At 42.3% G+C, this 22,803-nt stretch overlaps 1 protein-coding gene across 1 annotated transcript in view; it reads right to left on the reverse strand.

Annotated features, from left to right (window-relative positions):
- Positions 1–1,440: 1,440 nt before the first annotated feature.
- The window catches only part of ganc.L (glucosidase, alpha; neutral C L homeolog), a 45,776-nt gene continuing 24,413 nt past the window's right edge, over positions 1,441–22,803 (reverse strand). Inside the window, exons 22-25 of the mRNA XM_018231201.2 lie at positions 22,201–22,314; positions 18,891–19,003; positions 5,596–5,699; positions 1,441–3,648 (exon numbers count right to left, since the gene is read on the reverse strand). Coding sequence (XP_018086690.1) covers positions 3,536–3,648; positions 5,596–5,699; positions 18,891–19,003; positions 22,201–22,314 — 444 coding nt within the window. The 3' untranslated portion in view covers positions 1,441–3,535. The remainder of the gene's footprint in view (positions 3,649–5,595; positions 5,700–18,890; positions 19,004–22,200; positions 22,315–22,803) is intronic.

Raw genomic sequence — 22,803 nt, forward strand, 5'->3', positions numbered from 1 at the left:
GATGTGCTTTAATGCATTACTATGTACTGTACCTTTTCTTGTGGCAGCTCCCACTCATATTAATATAAATATGCAGATAAACAAGGCTCTCTGCTGAATAACTTATGCCTGTAGATTTGAACAGAACGATAAACTGAAGTTTAGCACCTTATAAACACTGTATTCATTTAAACTTTAAGTAAAGAATCAGGCATTGGCAAGTAACCAAGCTCTGGGATATGAACCCTGAGGCCCTCAAGCTGCAGTTCAACAATTCCATTACTATTGATTTATTATATTATTTTTTGATCATAGAAAGAGGAGACTAAAAACCTGCAAAAAAAGCTTACAATTTAAATAAATCCTACTCTGTATATAGAGAACACTGGGATTTCATGTTTAGCAGCTGAAGAGCCACATCTTATATCTAAAACCAGCTAAGCCAGTATAAGCGTTTCTGATGTAGCTTTCTCCAGTTAGGAGGAAAAGTACATGGGGTGCTAGATAAATAAATATTGCTAGGGAAAAGCTGCCTGCAGTGATTAACAAGTGCATGACACTCACTCAGGGGCCCAGGTATAACACCTTCTACATTCTATTCCAAAACAGGCTCTGAGTATGAAGAACCATATTTTCATATAAACGTTTAGCTTACCTCACTAGCCAGAACCTGCTGGTGCAACAGTGAGCGTGCAACAGACAGACTTGTGTTGGGAAGTGGTGGGAACTGGAGCAATCTGGAGTGAGTACAGTGTTCTGACAAGCCATAACATACACTTCACGCAAGAGTAAACTAATTGCTGTCTGATCTTTGTAATGTCAACAATGGCCCTTAACTGTAAAAAGGGCCATACAAAAGAATGGTGGTCAGTGGAGTTTGCACCTGCGGCTCCTTTTAAAAGAGAACTAAACCCCCCTAATGTGATAAGCCCCTTCCACTACGTATGCGCCAGAAACTCCGTAAATGGCCGAAGGGTAAGAAGAGGATCCAAGTAAAACCGAAGATGCGGAAGATGGCACGCTTGAGCTCCAATGCGCTACTCTGCGCAGATATGTGAGTTTCACAATTAGGGGCACATTTTTCACTAATGCACTATGCTTGGCCGAAGCAGGGAGGGGACACTATAGAGCAGTGATCTGGTCGGACTGACAATTAAAATAGGCCCTGGCATTTCAGGTACTCAGAGGCCCAATCAGCCCACATAGAGGCCCAATCTGTCCCCACCAGCCGACTAAATACTGACTTTCTACTATGGGACCTTATAGCAGCCACTCTAGCATTTGGCAGAACCCACAGATTGCCAGTCCGGGCCTGGCAGTGATCCCCAACCAGTAGCTCGTGAGTAACATGTTACTCTCCAACCTCTTGGATGTTGCTCCCAGTGGCCTCAAAGCAGGTGATTATTTTTGAATTTCAGGCTTGGAGGCAAGTTTTGGTTGCTTAAAAACCAGATGAACTGCCAACCAGAGTCTCCTGTAGGCTGTCCTTATTTCGCACCACCTAGGAACATTTTCCATGCTTGTGTTGCTCCCCAACTCTTTTTAAATCTGAATGTTGCTCACAGGTGAAAAAAGTATGGGGACCCTGCTATAGTGTAGTGGAAGGGGCTTTTCACAATAGGGGGATTAAGTTCTCCTTTAAGCTTCTCTGCATTGCCGCTGCTTGATACATAACTTACATGTAAGTACGTTTTGCGGACGTTTTGTAAATTGTTTATGTTTTAACGTAACTTAAGCACTTTTGTGACACAGCCGGGCACCCTATCAGATAGAAATTTCACCGGGCCCAGCACAACAGTAACCCCTCTCTCCCAACCTGATGATGGCCCAGGTCATGACAGATGGGAGATTTGTCGCCTGCATTTAAATCTGTGCTTTCATCTCTCTCTCTGAAATGCTTTTCCACCGGCTGCAATAAAGTAGATCGTTGGTTGGAGAACACACGCAGTACTTCATTTTTGTTTATCAAAGTTGCCTCACAAGGAAACTACAGAGGACACTTGCCCCAGACACAAAACTAATCTTGTAACCTCTACAGGTTCAGGCATTCAGGGTACCAGAAGAATTCTTATGCAGGCCTATGTACAAGCAGTATTGCAAAAGTAGCACTATAATGATGAACACCAACTGAAAATAATAACAACTATAATGAACACCAGGGCACTGTAAGTGTAAGAACACACATTATGTTTTGTTGTCCTTGCAATATCGCACACAAATACCAGTAAATCTCTGAGTCTAACTCAGTTTTATCACAATACAACTGGTTTAGACAAGGAGATTCCCAATTCTGCCAATAAAAAGGTACATTGGGATGTTTTCACATCCTTTCAGGCGATTTTGCATAGGTAACAATATGTACAGTGTGTTCTTACCCTAGCTAAAGGAGGGGCAAAGAGCATGAAATATTGGAACATCAAAAAGTGAAGAAGAGCTGTTCCCCTTCATGCCTAAGGGTGATGGCACATGGGGGGTTAAATCTTTGCTACTGTGGGTGGCAAATCTCCCGAAAATGCTTTCCTACTGGCAATAATGTAAATTACCAGAGGGAAAACATGAATCTTCGGCTTTCCCAGGTCGCATGAAGTAGCCACGGGAGGAGGCTTTGGGCTACTTCAGAAAACAAAGTGATTTACATTATTGCTGGTGGGAAAGCATTTTCAGTAGCAGTTACAGTAGTGAATTTTTACCTCGAGAGACAATATCTCCCTGTGTGCCATTGCCCTAATTGTGATTGTATTGCCATGTATCAATGAGGTGAGGCACAGGGGTTGATTTTAATACTAGGTGAGGCCTTATTGAAAAACACACTGTGAATCAAAGGCCTAAAGCTGGCCATACACGAAGATATATGCTCGTTTGGCAACATCGCGGATCTTTCTGATATGCCCACCATGGCAGGGCTATATCAGGGTAATCTGAACATTCAGCCCTAGGGCCGAACGATTGGATTACAACGAGGAGCAACGGGCTCCGACCATCGTGGCCAGATATCGATCGGGAAGACCCGTCGGAAGCCCCCATACACAGGCACATTAATTGCCAAATTGGTTTACCTTTAGGGTAGGTTAGGGCTCTTTTCATTTTTAAGATTTTATTTTTAATTGTTCTAATCAGAATAACTATATCAATATAAAAATCACATAAAAGAGGGAAGAGTAAAATGCAGCAGATTAGAGAAGCTGAAATAAAAAAACATTTGGGAGTAGTGAGCAGGGCCTTCCATGCTTGCAATGTAAAAGAAGGCTTATGACAGAAATGCGCTCCGTAATTTTACACATACAGAATATAAGTGTGTTTGTGTGTATAATGCAGTCCATGACGGTAATTGCAAGATGGTGCTGTTAACATGTGACTGCCGACAATCCAATGTATAGATTATCTAGGCTTGACAAGGTACAGAGTGATTTATACATTACACACAACCTGTCATTCATATTTCTCTTCATCTCATGTATTAAAATCACATATAAAATTCATCTGTATAAAAAGCTTAATGATATCTGCCAGAAACATAAGCTGGGTAATTAGAGCACTGGGGAGTTCCAAGTTGTTTTCATTTGTCTCTGATGTGGATCTCCCAGTCAGTGGACACACACAAGGAGAGGGATTCCAGGCTCAGGAGACAGAGTTTGGCACTGTAGGTGAAGGCCACATTTGTCTTGACTCCTGCATTTCAAAGCATAACACAAGTGTCCTCAGTGAGAATATTTTCTATTCAGTATCTTACTGGCTGTATAACTGTAAAACCTTCCCACTATCTGAAGTTTCTCAGCAGTCTCTGTTATTTAATATCACAGCTAATGGAAGGTTGTCCAAACATTAAATAGAAATATTAATATCGGGATCTGCAGCTGTAAGTGAAATACTGCAGCTCTAACTGTAAGGAACCCTTACAGTTAGAGCTGCAGTATTTCACTTAGAGCTGCAGATCCTGATATAAATATTTCTAGTTAATGTTTGGACAACCTTCCAGTCCACACAAGCAGATTCGGGGAGATTAGTCGTCCCAGTGACAAATCGCCTCTTCTTCGGGGCGACAATGTCCCCGAACTGCCTCACAAGGAAACTTTGAGCGACTTCAGAAAACGAAGCATTGCGTGTGCATTGCCGCAGGCGATTTTCATTTAAGCCGGCGGAGGGCAGGGGGAAGGCAGTTCGGGGAGATTGTCGCCCCGAAGAAGAGGCGATTTGTCACTGGGGGGCGAATAATCTCCCCGAATCTGCTCATGTGGACTGACCCTAAACAGGAAGAAGTGTGGAAGCAAAAGTCAGAACTCTGTTTGTTAAGTGGCTCATGTGACTTAACATTTATGGTTTGTTTGTGTGCACCATGAATCCTACGATCCAATTGGACGGCCCTTATTTTTTAAAATGGCAGTTTTCTATTTATGATTACCCAATGGCACATACTACTAAAAAAGTATATTATTATGAAAATGGTCTATTTACATAAAGCAGGATTTTACATATGAGCTGTTTTATGCAATATCTTTTTATAGAGACCTTCATTGTTTGAGGCGTATAGTTTTCCATTAAGGCTACTAAAAAGTAATTTAAACATTTAATACACCCAATAGCCTGGTTTTGCTTCCATTAAAGGATTAATTATATCTTTGTTTGGATCAAGTACAAGGTACTGTTTTTTTATTACAGAGAAAAAGGAAATTATTTTTAAAAATTTGGATAAAATTCGGAGCTTTCTGGATAACGGGTCCCATACCTGTACTAAACTGTTACTGTGCCAGGGTATGGAATGCATGCAGTACAATGTTAATTGTGACTACTTGTCGTGTCACAATTAGGTGAAAATGTATCTCAGTTGCAATATATATGGCTATTACAAGAAGCTGAAGAGTTTTAAAAACAGTGACAACTTAACTCACTCTGGGGTGCTGAAATGCTACACTTCTGCCTCAGAGTGCACACCTTCTATAAATAGTCCAGGGTGTGCCACAATAGCCACTCAGTAATGATTGCAGTCCCTCCCCCCCATGGGGCCATAATTATTGGCCCACAGGTCCCATGGGTGGTGGGCCTGCTAACAAGTAGAATTAAGCTCAATGAAAAAAAATCCCCACTCATGCATGATCTTGTCCCTGTTCCACACTAACCTCCCCCCTTCAGGTCTGGACATGGAGTCAAAATAAGCCCTGCCATTTCAAGTACATAGAGGTCCAACCAGCCCTCAACCAGCCCACTGAATAGTGACTTTCTATGGCATTGTACAGCAGCCCCTCTGGCATTTGCCAGAACCCACAGATTGCCAGTCTGTGCCTGCACCCCTTTATGTCAAAACCCATATTCCGCTCAGACCCAACCAGCAAGCACCATCCCTTGTGACCAATGAATTACACTTTTGCATCTCATGTGGCACCCTATCCCCAACTAATGGCAGCCATGATGCCGCTACCCTTTTTTCATCTCTCAGGTAGTCATTGTGAGGACCTGGCTGGACACATGAGTCCCCAACTGAGTGCAACAAAGCAATTACACTGATGCACAGAGGAGGATTTTGGAGGCAAAGCTGGCAATACATGGAAAGATCTGCTCGTTTTAACTCTGCATCCTAGGTAAAGATAATTATGTGGGTGTGTAAGCAAACAGAGCACTCACCTGAACTGTGCAAAATGACTTCCAGTGGTTGTTTCTTAACACCCATTAACTGCACCCTCTCCACAATGGACTCCGATTGATATTTGCCCTTTGAGTCAGCAGAACTAGAAGATAGTACATGCATAAATGATCAGAATAATCTCATTTGTATTGTTAGCTGCCAGAAGGGGGGCCGTGGAAGGTACTTTGCATCTGCCATTGACACACAACAAATGCCATAGACTCTGGCTCAAAAACCTGAAAACATTTAGCAGCGGCCTAACAGATTACAAGACAGGGGAAGAAATACCTGCCCAGACAAATTGGAATGGAGTGCTCAGTATGCAGCAGTGGTTCCCAAAACATGAATCTCGCCTTCTAAGCCAGTCTGAGTACATTTTGAGACTAATGCTTATTTATTAACTTGTACATACACTTGTGGATTACTGCTCCTTCAACTTTGAAAACTGACCAACTTTCACTCTAGTTCCTTATCTCAACTTCTTGCACCTTTACGCTCAAGCTCACCTTCAGTATAATGCATATCCTGTTCACAAAACAATCATGGTAGGCTATCTCCTGGGTTTGAAGGGGGGCCACACGGTGCTAGTCAAAGTAACCTTGTCTGTTATAATCTCTGGCCCTCATAGAGAAGTTATTAGTTCTGATCTTGAGTAACTGCATGTGGATATGTTTTCTTTCTGATCTGGCTATACTGCACATGTCTGCCATGCCTGTGAAGAGGTTGACTAGTGGGGAGATGTGCACCAGAGAATAATGGATCCCTGACAGCCAGAACACATGCTCCTCCTTCACGCACCTATCTTATCTGGGCCATGGAGAGGCTCAGCAGGCTGGTCAGTACACAAACAGAAGAAGGCAATGCCATGGTTAAAGCATTACCCATATCAGTGTGTGCAAAGCTAGAGAACTGTAGCTATAACTGCACTGTGCAATACCAGCTTTCACCTGGGCACTAAGCTATACCTTCATCCAAACTAGCTCTTAGTTCTGGGCACACAGAGGGAGCACTGTGGATTGTAGAGAGTAGGGATGTAGCGAACGTCGGAAAAAAAGTTCGCGAACATATTCGCGAACTTGCTCAAAAACGCGAGCCCCATAGACTTCAATGGGAAGGCGAACTTTAACATCTAGAAAAGACATTTCTGGCCAGAAAAATGATTTTAAAGTTGTTTAAAGGGTGCAACGACCTAGACAGTGGCATGCCAGAGGGGGATCAAGGGCAAAAATGTATCTGAAAAATCTGCCTGTGTGTGCTTGGAAGAGATAGTGTAGGGGGAGAGCTGTTAGTGATTTCAGGGACAGATGATAGTAAGTTTGCTGGCTAGTAATCTGCTTGATACTGCTCTGTATTGGAGGGACAGAAGTCTGCAGGGATTTGAGGGACATTTTAGCTTAGGTAGCTTTGCTGGCTAGTAATCTACTGTTCTCTTTAAACAACTGCCATACGTTGACCTTGTAGGCATTGTTTGCCCAGTTTTTTTGGACGCAGCCACTGAAGCACAGTTGCCATAAAAAATATGCCATATAAATGCTGAAAATAGTCATTTTTCGCCATACGTTGACCTTGTAGACATTGTTTGCCCAGTTTTTTTGGTTGCAGCCACTGAAGCACAGTTGCCAGAAAAAATATGCCATATAAATGCTGAAAATAGTCATTTTTTGCCATACGTTGACCTTGTAGGCATTGTTTGCCCAGTTTTTTTGGTCGCAGCCACTGAAGCACAGTTGCCAGAAAAAATATGCCATATAAATGCTGAAAATAGTCATTTTTTGCCATATATGTTGAGTCAACGTATGGCAAAAAATTACTATTTTCAGCATTTATATGGCATATTTTTTCTGGCCTCTGTGCTTCAGTGGCTGCGGCCAAAAAAACTGGGCAAACAATGCCTACAAGGTCAACGTCGTTGACCTTGTAGGCATTGTTTGCCCAGTTTTTTTGGCCGCAGCCACTGAAGCACAGAGGCCAGAAAAAATATGCCATATAAATGCTGAAAATAGTCATTTTTTTGGTCGCAGCCACTGAAGCACAGTTGCCAGAAAAATTATGCCATATAAATGCTGAAAATATGCATTTTTTTGGTTGCAGCCACTGAAGCACAGAGGCCAGAAAAATTATGCCATATAAATGCTGAAAATATAAATTTTTTTGGTTGCAGCCACTGAAGCACAGAGGCCAGAAAAATTATGCCATATAAATGCAGAAAATATGCATTTTTTTGGTCGCAGCCACTGAAGCACAGTTGCCAGAAAAATTATGCCATATAAATGCTGAAAATATAAATTTTTTTCGTTGCAGCCACTGAAGCACAGAGGCCAGAAAAATTATGCCATATAAATGCTGAAAATATGCATTTTTTTGGTCGCAGCCACTGAAGCACAGTTGCCAGAAAAATTATGCCATATAAATGCTGAAAATATAAATTTTTTTGGTTGCAGCCACTGAAGCACAGAGGCCAGAAAAATTATGCCATATAAATGCTGAAAATATGCATTTTTTTGGTTGCAGCCACTGAAGCACAGAGGCCAGAAAAATTATGCCATATAAATGCAGAAAATATGCATTTTTTGGACGCAGCCACTGAAGCACAGTTGCCAGAAAAAATATGCCATATAAATGCTGAAAATAGTCATTTTTTGCCATACGTTGACCTTGTAGACATTGTTTGCCCAGTTTTTTTGGTTGCAGCCACTGAAGCACAGAGGCCAGAAAAAATTAAACCAGTAGGGTTTGCACCCTAGTTTGTAACGGTGGCGGAGGGAGGAGGAGGACGCTAAAGGACAGCTGTGTGTGGAGTCATGAGGCTTGAAGAGAAGGACAGCTGCATAGAAGTCAGAACAAGTCTTCCGGCGTGCAGTAACCCTCCGAGATCCACCCCTCATTCATTTTAATAAAGGTAAGGTAATCGACACTTTTGTGACCTAGGCGAGTTCTCTTCTCAGTTACAATCCCTCCTGCTGCACTGAAGGTCCTTTCTGAGAGCACACTTGAGGCTGGGCAAGACAAGAGGTTCATGGCAAATTGTGACAGCTCTGGCCACAGATCAAGCCTGCGCACCCAGTAGTCCAGGGGTTCATCGCTCCTCAGAGTGTCGATATCTGCAGTTAATGCCAGGTAGTCCGCTACCTGCCGGTCGAGGCGTTCTTTGAGGGTGGATCCAGAAGGGTTGTGGCGCTGCCTTGGACAGAAAAACATTTGCATGTCTGACGTTACAGACTGGCCAAAGGGCTTTGTCCTTGCAGGTGTGCTCGTGGCAGGATTACTGGCACCTCTGCCCCTGGAATGTTGATGAGTTCCTGAAGTGACATCACCCTTAAAAGCATTGTACAACATGTTTTGCAGGCTGGTTTGTAAATGCCGCATCTTTTCGGACTTGTGGTATGTTGGTAACATTTCTGACACTTTATGCTTGTACCGAGGGTCTAGTAGCGTTGCGACCCAGTACAGGTCCTTCTCCTTAAGCCTCTTGATACGGGGGTCCTTCAACAGGCATGACAGCATGAAAGACCCCATTCTCACAAGGTTGGATGCAGAGCTATCCATCTCCGCTTCCTCATTATCAAGGACTGCATCATCCACGGTCTCCTCCCCCCAGCCACGTACAAGACCAGGGGTCCCCAAAAGGTCACCACTAGCCCCCTGGGAAGCCTGCTCCTGTTGGTCCTCCTCCTCCTCCTCCACAAAGCCACCTTCCTCCTCTGACTCCACTTCTGGCACCTCTCCCTGCGTTGCAGCAGGTGCCTGGGTTCGTTCTGGTGATTCCGACCAGAAATCGTGCGCTTCCAGCTCCTCGTCACGCTGGTCTACAGCCTCATCTGTCACTCGTCGCACGGCACGCTCCAGGAAGAAAGCGAAGGGTATTAGGTCGCTGATGGTGCCTTCGGTGCGACTGACCATATTTGTCACCTCTTCAAAAGGTCGCATGAGCCTGCAGGCATCGCGCATAAGCACCCAGTAACGGGGGAAAAAAATCCCCAGCTGTGCAGATCCAGTCCTACCACCCAGTTCAAAAAGGTACTCGTTGACGGCCCTTTGTTGTTGCAGCAGACGTTCCAACATAAGGAGCGTTGAATTCCAGCGAGTCTGGCTGTCAGAAATCAAACGCCTGACTGGCATGTTGTAGCGCTGCTGAATGTCAGCAAGGCGTGCCATGGCTGTGTAGGAACGTCTGAAATGGGCCGACACCTTTCTGGACTGGGTGAGAACGTCCTGGAATCCTGGGTACTTGGAGACAAAACGTTGGACTATTAAATTTAACACATGTGCCATGCAGGGCACATGTGTTAAATTGCCTAGTCTCAACGCTGCCAACAGATTGCTTCCATTGTCACACACCACTTTTCCGATCTGCAGTTGGTGTGGGGTCAGCCACCGATCGGCCTGTGACTGCAGAGATGACAATAGTACAGATCCGGTATGGTTTTTGCTTTCCAGGCACGTCATCCCCAAGACAGCGTGACAACGGCGTACCTGGCACGTCGAATAGCCTAGGGGGAGCTGGGGGTGCACAGGTGTGGAGGAGGAGAAGGAGGACCCAGCAGCAGAGTAAGAAGAAGAAGAAGACGAGGTAGAGAGCGATGGAGGAGTAGAGGTGGTGGCAGAACCGCGTGCAATCCGTGGCGGTGACACCAACTCCACTGTTGTTGTTGAGCTACCCATTCCCTGCTTCCCAGCCATTACCAAGTTCACCCAGTGGGCAGTGTAGGTGACATACCTGCCCTGACCATGCTTGGAGGACCATGCGTCAGTAGTCATATGGACCTTTGGCCCAACACTAAGTGACAGAGATGCGGTAACTTGGCTCTGCACATGTTGGTACAGGTGTGGTATTAAAGATGCGAAGAAGCAGACGGTAGACGGCACTTCTGAAAATGGGGTTTATTGGAGTAACTGCTGATGACACCTTTACGCGTTTCGGGAGTTATCCCTTAATCATAGGTAAGCAGTACACTTGTTACAGCTGGGTTATTTATACACAAGGTAATAGTGCCCTCTAGTGGGCGTACATAAAAATTACGTCTTTATTTAAATCATTAAAACCTGAAACAAGTGAAACATGAGGACATTTAAAAAGTTTTATCGTTTCCTAAAAATTGTATATATAGTTTAAAAACCAAACAAACTATCAGGAAAGTCTATGGGACAGGAGAAATATTGTTATCATATGCCTCTACTCAAAAATTTACTAGAGGAGTTGGACTGGGAAGGGGTTTAGTGGAGTGTGACTAATGAACACCTCTATGGCCAAATAGGCTTTCTTAATGGGTAAAGGGCCCCTTATATCACACATTAGTACAGATAACTAATGTCATGTCTATAATTTAAACCATTAGGGATCCTTGTATCAAGTTTGAGGATCCAAAAAGCCTCTCTAAGATTTAATCTGTGACCAATATCCCCGCCTCTAATGGGAATCTGTACTTTCTCAATTACCTTTACTTTTAAATCTTTTAAACCAATGGGTGAGCATATTTTAAAATGCCGGCCCACTGGTGTATTCTCCTCCCTATTGGTGATGCTTCTAATGTGTTCCCTTACTCTATCCTTCAACATGCGGGATGTGCGGCCCACATATTGCTTATTGCAGTGACCACACTCCAATAAGTATACCACATTCCTAGTGTTACAATTATAGAACCCGCTGTTTTTGAAGGATTGTCCTGATACATTGGATTTAAAGTCCGGGCCTATGGAGATCACTTGACATGTTTTACAGACGTTGGCCCCACATTTGTATGTACCTTTCACTTTCAACCAGTTGTCTGCTATTTTCGGTGGAGCCGATGAAACCAGACTTGGTGCCAAAATATTACCTAGGGTAGGTGCCTTTCTTGGAACACACTTAACCTCAGTTTGGGCCAGTATTTCCAACATTTTTGCATCACCATTTAGTATAGGTAGATACTTTTTAATTATCTTACAGATGTGGCCATATTCCTCACTGAATTCGGTGACGAAAAACATTTTCTGTTTATCTGGTCTGGTTTGATCTATATGATCCTGGATTGGACGTCCTATGTCATTTCTACCCTCCCTCATTACAGGGGCTATTTTAGCTTTCTCATGTGCGTTTTCTATGAGATGTCTGGGGTACCCTCTTTCTTGCAATCTTTGACCCAAATGTTGCGATTGGAGGTTGAATGTGGCATCTTGGCTGCAATTCCTACGGTATCTTACAAACTGGCTGTAAGGAATGCTATTTAAGGTGTGTTTCGGATGACAGCTATTAAATTTTAGAATAGTGTTCCCCGCCGTGGGTTTCCTAAAAATTTCCGTGTCTATACGTTTAGTAGTAGTGTTTCCTATTAGGGATAAATCTAGAAAAGTGATAGTATTCTTATGGTGATCCAGTGATAATTGTAAATTATATAGGTTTTTGTTAAGGTATTGATGAAATTCATCAATTAAATGTGAAGGACCATCCCATATAAATAGCAGATCATCGATATATCTGCCGTACCAAACCACGTGTTCGCGAAAGGGGTTAGCACATCCATAGACGTGGCACCGCTCCCACTGACCCATATACAAATTTGCATATGAGGGGGCAAAGGAAGCCCCCATAGCGGTGCCACGTCTTTGGAGGTAGCAACCCCCGTCGAAGTGAAAAAAATTATGTGTTAATAAAAACTCCAAAACCAATAAGTTAAAATGAATGAAATCAGGTGTATAGGTGCGTGATTCTGTCAAAGTGTCAGAAATAACTTCTAACCCCTTACCGTGAGGGATTATAGAATATAAGGATTTAACATCCATGGAGATCCAGTGATATGTGTCCAACCAAGTAAGGGTAGATAATTTTTCAATGAGGTGTCCCGTATCTCTTATATACGAACCCAGAAGTGGAACTAAGGGTTTTAAGTTGGAGTCAAGCCAGTCTGAAAGCCCCTCATTTATCGATCCAATACTCGCCACGATCGGCCTGCCCTCTGGTGCATGGATGGACTTGTGTATCTTTGGGAGATGGTGGAAAATAGGAACAGTGGCGGTACTTCTGACCAAATAGTCCTTATCGCGTTATAATAACAATTTGCAATTATCACTGGATCACCATAAGAATACTATCACTTTTCTAGATTTATCCCTAATAGGAAACACTACTACTAAACGTATAGACACGGAAATTTTTAGGAAACCCACGGCGGGGAACACTATTCTAAAATTTAATAGCTGTCATCCGAAACACACCTTAAATAGCATTCCTTACAGCCAGTTTGTAAGATACCGTAGGAATTGCAGCCAAGATGCCACATTCAACCTCCAATCGCAACATTTGGGTCAAAGATTGCAAGAAAGAGGGTACCCCAGACATCTCATAGAAAACGCACATGAGAAAGCTAAAATAGCCCCTGTAATGAGGGAGGGTAGAAATGACATAGGACGTCCAATCCAGGATCATATAGATCAAACCAGACCAGATAAACAGAAAATGTTTTTCGTCACCGAATTCAGTGAGGAATATGGCCACATCTGTAAGATAATTAAAAAGTATCTACCTATACTAAATGGTGATGCAAAAATGTTGGAAATACTGGCCCAAACTGAGGTTAAGTGTGTTCCAAGAAAGGCACCTACCCTAGGTAATATTTTGGCACCAAGTCTGGTTTCATCGGCTCCACCGAAAATAGCAGACAACTGGTTGAAAGTGAAAGGTACATACAAATGTGGGGCCAACGTCTGTAAAACATGTCAAGTGATCTCCATAGGCCCGGACTTTAAATCCAATGTATCAGGACAATCCTTCAAAAACAGCGGGTTCTATAATTGTAACACTAGGAATGTGGTATACTTATTGGAGTGTGGTCACTGCAATAAGCAATATGTGGGCCGCACATCCCGCATGTTGAAGGATAGAGTAAGGGAACACATTAGAAGCATCACCAATAGGGAGGAGAATACACCAGTGGGCCGGCATTTTAAAATATGCTCACCCATTGGTTTAAAAGATTTAAAAGTAAAGGTAATTGAGAAAGTACAGATTCCCATTAGAGGCGGGGATATTGGTCACAGATTAAATCTTAGAGAGGCTTTTTGGATCCTCAAACTTGATACAAGGATCCCTAATGGTTTAAATTATAGACATGACATTAGTTATCTGTACTAATGTGTGATATAAGGGGCCCTTTACCCATTAAGAAAGCCTATTTGGCCATAGAGGTGTTCATTAGTCACACTCCACTAAACCCCTTCCCAGTCCAACTCCTCTAGTAAATTTTTGAGTAGAGGCATATGATAACAATATTTCTCCTGTCCCATAGACTTTCCTGATAGTTTGTTTGGTTTTTAAACTATATATACAATTTTTAGGAAACGATAAAACTTTTTAAATGTCCTCATGTTTCACTTGTTTCAGGTTTTAATGATTTAAATAAAGACGTAATTTTTATGTACGCCCACTAGAGGGCACTATTACCTTGTGTATAAATAACCCAGCTGTAACAAGTGTACTGCTTACATATGATTAAGGGATAACTCCCGAAACGCGTAAGGTGTCATCAGCAGTTACTCCAATAAACCCCATTTTCAGAAGTGCCGTCTACCGTCTGCTTCTTCGCATCTTTGCTACTTCCACAGTGGGGACACTGTGAGACTGAGCACCTGAATCGTGGGGAAAACGGTGAGCTAGTGCGGTCCTTATTCTTCTTTCTCACTCATTGATTTACAGGTGTGGTATTCCCTTTTTAGAAAAAAAATTGCGGCTGGGTACCTTCCACTGCGGTGTCCCAATTGCTACAAATTTGCGGAAGGCCTCAGAGTCCACCAGCTGGTATGGTAAAAGCTGGCGGGCTAAGAGTGCAGACAAGCCAGCTGTCAGACGCCGGGCAAGGGGGTGACAGTCAGACATTGGCTTCTTACGCTCAAACATGGCCTTCACAGAAACTTGGCTGGTGGCAGATGACTGGGAATGGGAACAGGTGGTCAAGGTGGAAGGCGGAGTGGAGGGTGGTTCAGACGGGTCAAGGAGAGCAGAGGTAGAGCAGTAAGATGCTGGACCAGAAGGAGTGTGGCTTTTAGTTTGCCTGTTGCCTTTGAGGTGTTGCTCCCAAAGTGCTTTGTGCTTGCCGCTCATGTGCCTTCGCATAGAAGTTGTACCTATGTGGCTGTTGGGCTTACCAAGGCTCAGTTTCTGACTGCACTCATTGCAAATTACAATGCTTTTGTCAGAGGCACACACATTAAAAAAATCCCACACTGCTGACTTTTTGGAAGTGTGCGATCTGGCGGTAACAGTAGAAGTTGGCGGCATTGGCGGCAATGGCGGGTGCGTTGGCCGGCTGAACACAGGTGCCGATACATGTTGTTGCCCTACTGATCCCTGCGGGCTGTCCTCCCTGCTTCTTCTAAGTCTTATTCTCCTACTGCCTCTCTGACTCTCCGTCTCTCCATCTGAACTACCCTCCTCTTGCTCTCTTCTACTAGGCACCCACAAAACATCAATCTCCTCATCATCATTCTCCTCAGATGCATCAATTTCTTCTGACACATCACAGAAGGAAGCAGCAGCGGGGACCTCCTCCTCATCACTCATTATGTCCATCTCTATCGTGTTCTCTGCCAGAATTAAATCTGGTGTAAGGTCCTCATCTCCTTCATCTTCTTCTGGCAATAATGGTTGCGCATTACTCAGTTCAAGAAACTCATGGGAAAATAACTCCTCTGACCCCAGTGAAGAAGGGGCACCGGTGGTGGAGGAAGTGTTACGTGGGGTGGCCATAGCAGTGGAGGATGAGGAGGATGTTGTGGTAAAGTTAGAAACGGTAGAGGATGGGGTGTGCTGTGTAAGCCAGTCAACTACCTCTTCAGCATTTTGGGAGTTCAGGGTAATTGGCTTTTTAAAACTGGGCAATTTGCTAGGGCCACAGGATTGCATAGCAGCACGGCCCCTAGCACGGCCTCTGCGTGGCGGCCTGCCTTTGCCTGGCATTATTTTTAAAAAAACAACAACAACAACAAAAACTCAGTTGGTTTTTCTGGAAACGATAATACACACAGCTAGATGGCGGGTTGAAGAAAACAGTGTGCAAATAATGCCTACAAGGTCAACGTATACACTACTACAGCGGTGGATACGGATTACGTAAAATATATGAATGCTGCTTGAAAAAAAGTAACTCAAGTGGTTTTTCTAGAGACGATAATATTATCAATATTTAGACAAAATGTGAACAAGGTCACACAGCTAGATGGCGGGTTGAAGAAAACAGTGTGCAAATAATGCCTACAAGGTCAACGTATACACTACTACAGCGGTGGATACGGATTACGTAAAATATATGAATGCTGCTTGAAAAAAAGTAACTCAAGTGGTTTTTCTAGAGACGATAATATTATCAATATTTAGACAAAATGTGAACAAGGTCACACAGCTAGATGGCGGGTTGAAGAAAACAGTGTGCAAATAATGCCTACAAGGTCAACGTATACACTACTACAGCGGTGGATACGGATTACGTAAAATATATGAATGCTGCTTGAAAAAAAGTAACTCAAGTGGTTTTTCTAGAGACGATAATATTATCAATATTTAGACAAAATGTGAACAAGCTCACACAGCTAGATGGCGGGTTGAAGAAAACAGTGTGCAAATAATGCCTACAAGGTCAACGTATACACTACTACAGCGGTGGATACGGATTACGTAAAATATATGAATGCTGCTTGAAAAAAAGTAACTCAAGTAGTTTTTCTAGAGACGATAATATTATCAATATTTAGACAAAATGTGAACAAGCTCACACAGCTAGATGGCGGGTTGAAGAAAACAGTGTGCAAATAATGCCTACAAGGTCAACGTATACTCTACTACAGCGGTGGATACGGATTACGTAAAATATATTATGGCTGCTTGAAAAAAGTCACTCCGGTGTTTTTTCTGGAGACGGTAATATTATGGATATTTAGACAGAATGTGAACAAGGTCACACAGCTAGATGGCGGGTTGAAGAAAACAGTGTGCAAATAATGCCTACAAGGTCAACGTATACACTACTACAGCGGTGGATACGGATTACGTAAAATATATTATGGCTGCTTGAAAAAAGTCACTCCGGTGTTTTTTCTGGAGACGGTAATATTATGGATATTTAGACAGAATGTGAACAAGGTCACACAGCTAGATGGCGGGTTGAAGAAAACAGTGTGCAAATAATGCCTACAAGGTCAACGTATACACTACTACAGCGGTGGATACGGATTACGTAAAATATATTATGGCTGCTTGAAAAAAGTCACTCCGGTGTTTTTTCTGGAGACGGTAATATTATGGATATTTAGACAGAATGTGAACAAGGTCACACAGCTAGATGGCGGGTTGAAGAAAACAGTGTGCAAATAATGCCTACAAGGTCAACGTATACACTACTACAGCGGTGGATACGGATTACGTAAAATATATTATGGCTGCTTGAAAAAAGTCACTCCGGTGTTTTTTCTGGAGACGGTAATATTATGGATATTTAGACAGAATGTGAACAAGGTCACACAGCTAGATGGCGGGTTGAAGAAAACAGTGTGCAAATAATGCCTACAAGGTCAACGTATACACTACTACAGCGGTGGATACGGATTACGTAAAATATATGAATGCTGCTTGAAAAAAAGTAACTCAAGTGGTTTTTCTAGAGACGATAATATTATCAATATTTAGACAAAATGTGAACAAGCTCACACAGCTAGATGGCGGGTTGAAGAAAACACTGTGCAAATAATGCCTACAAGGTCAACGTATACACTACTACAGCGGTGGATACGGATTACGTAAAATATATTATGGCTGCTTGAAAAAAGTCACTCCGGTGTTTTTTTCTGGAGACGGTAATATTATGGATATTTAGACAGAATGTGAACAAGGTCACACAGCTAGATGGCGGGTTGAAGAAAACAGTGTGCAAATAATGCCTACAAGGTCAACGTATACACTACTACAGCGGTGGATACGGATTACGTAAAATATATGAATGCTGCTTGAAAAAAAGTAACTCAAGTGGTTTTTCTAGAGACGATAATATTATCAATATTTAGACAAAATGTGAACAAGCTCACACAGCTAGATGGCGGGTTGAAGAAAACACTGTGCAAATAATGCCTACAAGGTGAACGTATACACTACTACAGCGGTGGATACGGATTACGTAAAATATATTATGGCTGCTTGAAAAAAGTCACTCCGGTGTTTTTTCTGGAGACGGTAATATTATGGATATTTAGACAGAATGTGAACAAGGTCACACAGCTAGATGGCGGGTTGAAGAAAACAGTGTGCAAATAATGCCTACAGGGCAAATAATGCCTAAAAGGTCAACTTATACACTACTACAGCGGTAGTAAAATAAAAAAAGTAAAATAAAAAAAAATGAATATTAAAAAAAAAAATTAAAGTTGGTGCTGCTGAACTACTAGGAGCAGCAGATTAGCACACCAGTCCCACTCCCCAACACTGCTAGACTAATAGCACTGGGCTCTTATAGTAGTAGTAGTAGTAGTAGTAAAACAACAAAAAAATAAATAAAAGCAGTCCTTACAAGGACTACTGTTATTGCAGCAGTCAGCAGATGAGATCAGAAGCAGGACAGCTGCCCACTGCAGCTACATACAGAGCACTGCAGTAGAAGGTAGATTACTAGCCAGCAAAGCTACCTAAGCTTAAATGTCCCTCAAACCCCTGCAGACTTCTGTCCCTCCAATAACAGAGCAGTATCAAAACGATTACTAGCCAGCAAACTTTCAACTGTCCCTGAAATCACTAACAGGCAGCAGCTCTCTCCCTACACTATCTCTTCAGCACACACAGGCAGAGTGAAAAAACGCTGCAGGGCTTCGGTTTTTATAGGGAAGGGGAGTGGTCCAGGGGAGAGCTTCCTGATTGGCTGCCATGTACCTGCTGGTCTGGGGTGAGAGGGCAAAAAAAAGCGCCAACAATGGCGAACCCAAAATGGCGAACGTCGCGCGACGTTCGCGAACTTCCGGCGAGCGCGAACACCCGATGTTCGCGCGAACAAGTTCGCCGGCGAACAGTTCGCGACATCTCTAGTAGAGAGAGATGAGCATTACTTCATCCACAGCAACACAAGCTGCATCCTGGGAGCAAGATGCACTGACATTGCTATGGGCACCCTAACCGACCAGAGCAAGTCTGCAAGGCCATAGCAGTGCTTGTCACAGCCGCTATGAGTTCAGAATACACCATTTATAAGATTATTACTTGCAGATGGGCCCATAATACAAGTTAGGGCTTGTAAATTATAATATATATGTACACAAATGACAGGCATTGATTGGCTTAATATCCTACCTGGATGACAACACATTTTTTTGGAGTGCAAACTTCCGGTGAGTGAACATGCTGTCCCGGATATAGTTGAAAGAATGGCCATCATCCAAAAACAGCTCCCCTTCAGCAAAGCCCTGTAAGCAGAGTGCAGGAATTGCATGATCCAAGTCTTATTGAAAGCTGCTAAAGATCATGTGCAACCAGAGCAGGCCCATCAAGTACCAGATATTTACTAGAAGCACATATTTTGCATATGGCTGCATTTAGATCATGACTATATGCACGTTGATACAGAGGGGAATCTAATTCAATGCTAACTCAAAGCTGTCAAATTGGAGGCCCATAGTCTTTATAACATTCCAGACTCCCTGTGAGCTCCTAGAATTATTTGTATGAAATCATAATTTTATTATAATCCAACGCACATGTTGTATATCAGATAATTAGCCCATTTCACTGAAGAAGGCAATACCAAGCTTACTAATTAATTGTACTGTAATACACAAAAACATACAATTCCTCAAATTGTAATACAGAGACAGAAAAAACTTTGTTGGGTCCCCGTACACTATTGTGTGGTCCACGGTTTGTCTCAGTGCATATACAAATACACAATTATATCCTCCAGCCCCAAAGCTGTAAGGCCCTGCACACACATACATTTTTTCGGAGCGGTTCGTGCCGTGGCTTTTAAAAAAGCTGACCACCGCATAAATACGCTAGTGTAAGTGCCATTGCCTAAACTTGAAACCGCTAAGCGTATTTACGATGAGGTCAGCCGAAAACCCTGTATATAAACGTATGTGTGTCCCTGCTCTGTATTGAACCATAGCAACCAGATAGCTGCTGAAATTCCATAGTGGAGAGCTCCTAAAAAAAGTTAACCAATTAAAAACACAAAACTGATAAAAAATAAAGACAAATTGCAAACTGGTTTAAAGGTGAACTACCCCTTTAAGCTTTGATTATTGTAGTCCAAATCCCTGCACTTTTGTCTTTTAATTCTCTCAAAAATGAATATGCAAATTCTGTTCAGATTCAGTTTGGTATTTGGCCAAACTGTGCAGGATTCGAGATTTAGCCAAATCCCAAACTGATGGCTATGGTGCATTCCTGATATATATTCACATCAGTACAACTCAGATGTACACACTAGGCATAAATTATTTAGAGAACTAGCACACTAATAATACCAGTGTCGGACTGGCCCCCCTGGGAAACCAGGAAAACTCCCAGTGGGCCCAGGTGTCAGTGGACCCTCATGCTGCTAAACTTTTAGCCTATTTCGTGGTCATTCCCTATTTCTATGAGAACAAAGTGGCTAAATAGGTGGAATAACAGATTATAGTATGTAAAGAAAAGAGATTAGGAGAATAGAGATTGAGTGAGGAGAGGAAGAAAATTGTACTGAGGGTGGGCCCCTGGTCTAAAAACTTTTGGTGGGCCCCTGGTGTCCCAGTCCGACACTGAATAATACCCTCAAATAACTGCTCTATAAAACCATCAAAACTATGGTACATGTACACAACCCCCCAAGGCTTGGTTTGACCAAATACATGAGCCAATATGGGTCACTGGTAAACAGGCCCAAGTTAATAAAATAACAATACATTATACTTGTTTGGAAACCTTTTCATATTACATATTTTACATTACTTTATTTCATATATTATGTCCAAAGTCATATTTGTGTTTGATGCAACGTTTGTCATTTTCACTGGTTCCACAACTTCGGTTCACTTCCCCAAGCTCACAGTTTTGACTGAATACTGGCTACCAGTTCATCATCCCTGCCCCAAGTATACAATATATAATTTACAGGGATATACATACTGTTTAAATATATGTTTATTATCATGTTTTCCTCTCTGGTGTCACAGCCCTGAATATAACTGCACTGTAAATGTATATGAAGCATAACTTAGCTAATGCAAGTATATGGTTAAAATGTAAACTTGCCTAAGGAAAATGCGGTATGTGTGTACACAGTGGACTATGTCCTTGTACTTTATTATCCAAGGCAAGTTACTGAAAATAAATGGAAGATAACCTCCAATTAGTCACCTTGCAAGGAGTTAACCTGAGTGTACTTCAACCCTGTCAAAAGAACATTGTGCTTTGAAAGATTTTATGACAGTAAGCCAGGCGTGTTTATAAACGATTAAACGGAGAAACAATAATGAGAAGAAAAGGCCTTTTAGAAAATAACAAGATCTTGGCAGTGTTAATTATAGAGAAAGACCAAGGCCTAAAGTGCATCAGAAACATATTTGTAAGCAGAAAATGTGTTAAAGGGGAAAGAAAAAAGGTTTGCCTGCATAACCACAGAATAGATATGTCTGCTGCATGATCCTCCAGCTATAGCAGCCCTGTTCAATCTTAATTATAGCCATCCGCACCCACTCTATACTAGTCTTTACACTTACAGTTGAGATGCTGCCCAGTGCAAATTCACAAGCTCAAGCAAATGGACTTAAATTAATTATGGCTGTAGTGGAGCTGATTATTGTAACACTGCTTCAGTGTTACACTCACTAACGTCACAACCAGGGAATAACAAACAGGAACCTCCACTGCAACTACATCGTTTACAATCAGTGAATTGTGTAATTAAGGTACATTGGAAGTTGCTTAGAATTTTAATTTGTGCTTACCAGGCAACGAAAAGGAAATAAGGAAGAAAGAGTGAGAGGATGGAAGAGCAGCAAGCAATGAAAAGTAAATCAGCAGACAAAGCACTTAATATATAAGTATGTATACAAACAACACACATTTTATGAATATATCAGGTCTGCCAAATGAGGGCCGCATTAGTACGACTGGACCAGATAGAACCAATCTGGAAATAGATAATGAGGGACTAAAGGACAAAAGCAGATTCACTGCTAAAGTGCAATAGACCCAAACTGTGGGGCCAAGAATTGGAACAGGCTGTATGAGTGGATGGCAAAACCAGGCAAAGATCTGCTCAATGGCATCCTCGACAAATGAGAGGATCTCAGCATGTATGGCTATCTTTAGTTATTCCGCTTACAAATGATTATAACAGTAATAAGTTGATTTTAACAGAGCTGAGAAGGAATATAACCTCACGCAGAGCAGCCTTTCTAAAGACAGCATTGTTTGTTCCCCAGCATTCCAGGTGATTTACCAAGCATGCTTAGAATTGGCTGGATGGTAAGCAAACATTAAGGGGTAGAAAATAACAAAATGGCAGGGAAAACGAAAAACTTTTTTTTTTCACAGAAAATTTCAATTAAATTTTTACTGCCTATTTAATAAGCACAAGAAGCTCAAAACCTTCACAAAGCCAATAGAGAGAAAAATTTACCTTTGAATCCAGAGCTACTCGCAGCTCGTAAGGAAAACCATCCATCCAGCCTGTGGATTTACCAACCCTTGTATGCAGTGGAATAATTGAGCCTCCACGCTGAAACACTGGAATCTGAGTAAAAAAGAATGAAGGGTAAGGACCTCCAACTCCTGTGTGGGAATTTTGGAAGTTTGGCTCCACAGAGTGAGTTTGCTTTCAGGCTTATAACAACAGACACAACAGACCTATCAGCTGCATGGGGTACAAGAAGTACTAATATGTAGGTATACACCCCTGTTTTTTTGAGCAATAAATAACTGTAGCGGCAAATATGGCGTTTTGTCATCCACCATGAACTCTTGGAATTGTGTCAAACCCATTTAAATGAAAATCAGTGGTGATCTTTAAATGGCACTTTAAAGATCACCAGTTGAAAAGCCAGGGCTCCTCCATTTGGCACAAGTGACTCATGCGGATCACTCCGAGACTTGTGACAGAAAGAATTTCAGGTACAAAAAAATAGGGGTGGGGGAGAAGATTAAAAAAAATGCTTTTCTGCAAATCAAGTTTTATACATCTCTATTCAGGTTGAACTCACATCCATTGTTCTTTTCCCTCTGG

Source organism: Xenopus laevis, chromosome 8L, assembly GCF_017654675.1.
Source record: "Xenopus laevis strain J_2021 chromosome 8L, Xenopus_laevis_v10.1, whole genome shotgun sequence".
NCBI classification, from domain to species: Eukaryota; Metazoa; Chordata; class Amphibia; order Anura; family Pipidae; genus Xenopus; species Xenopus laevis.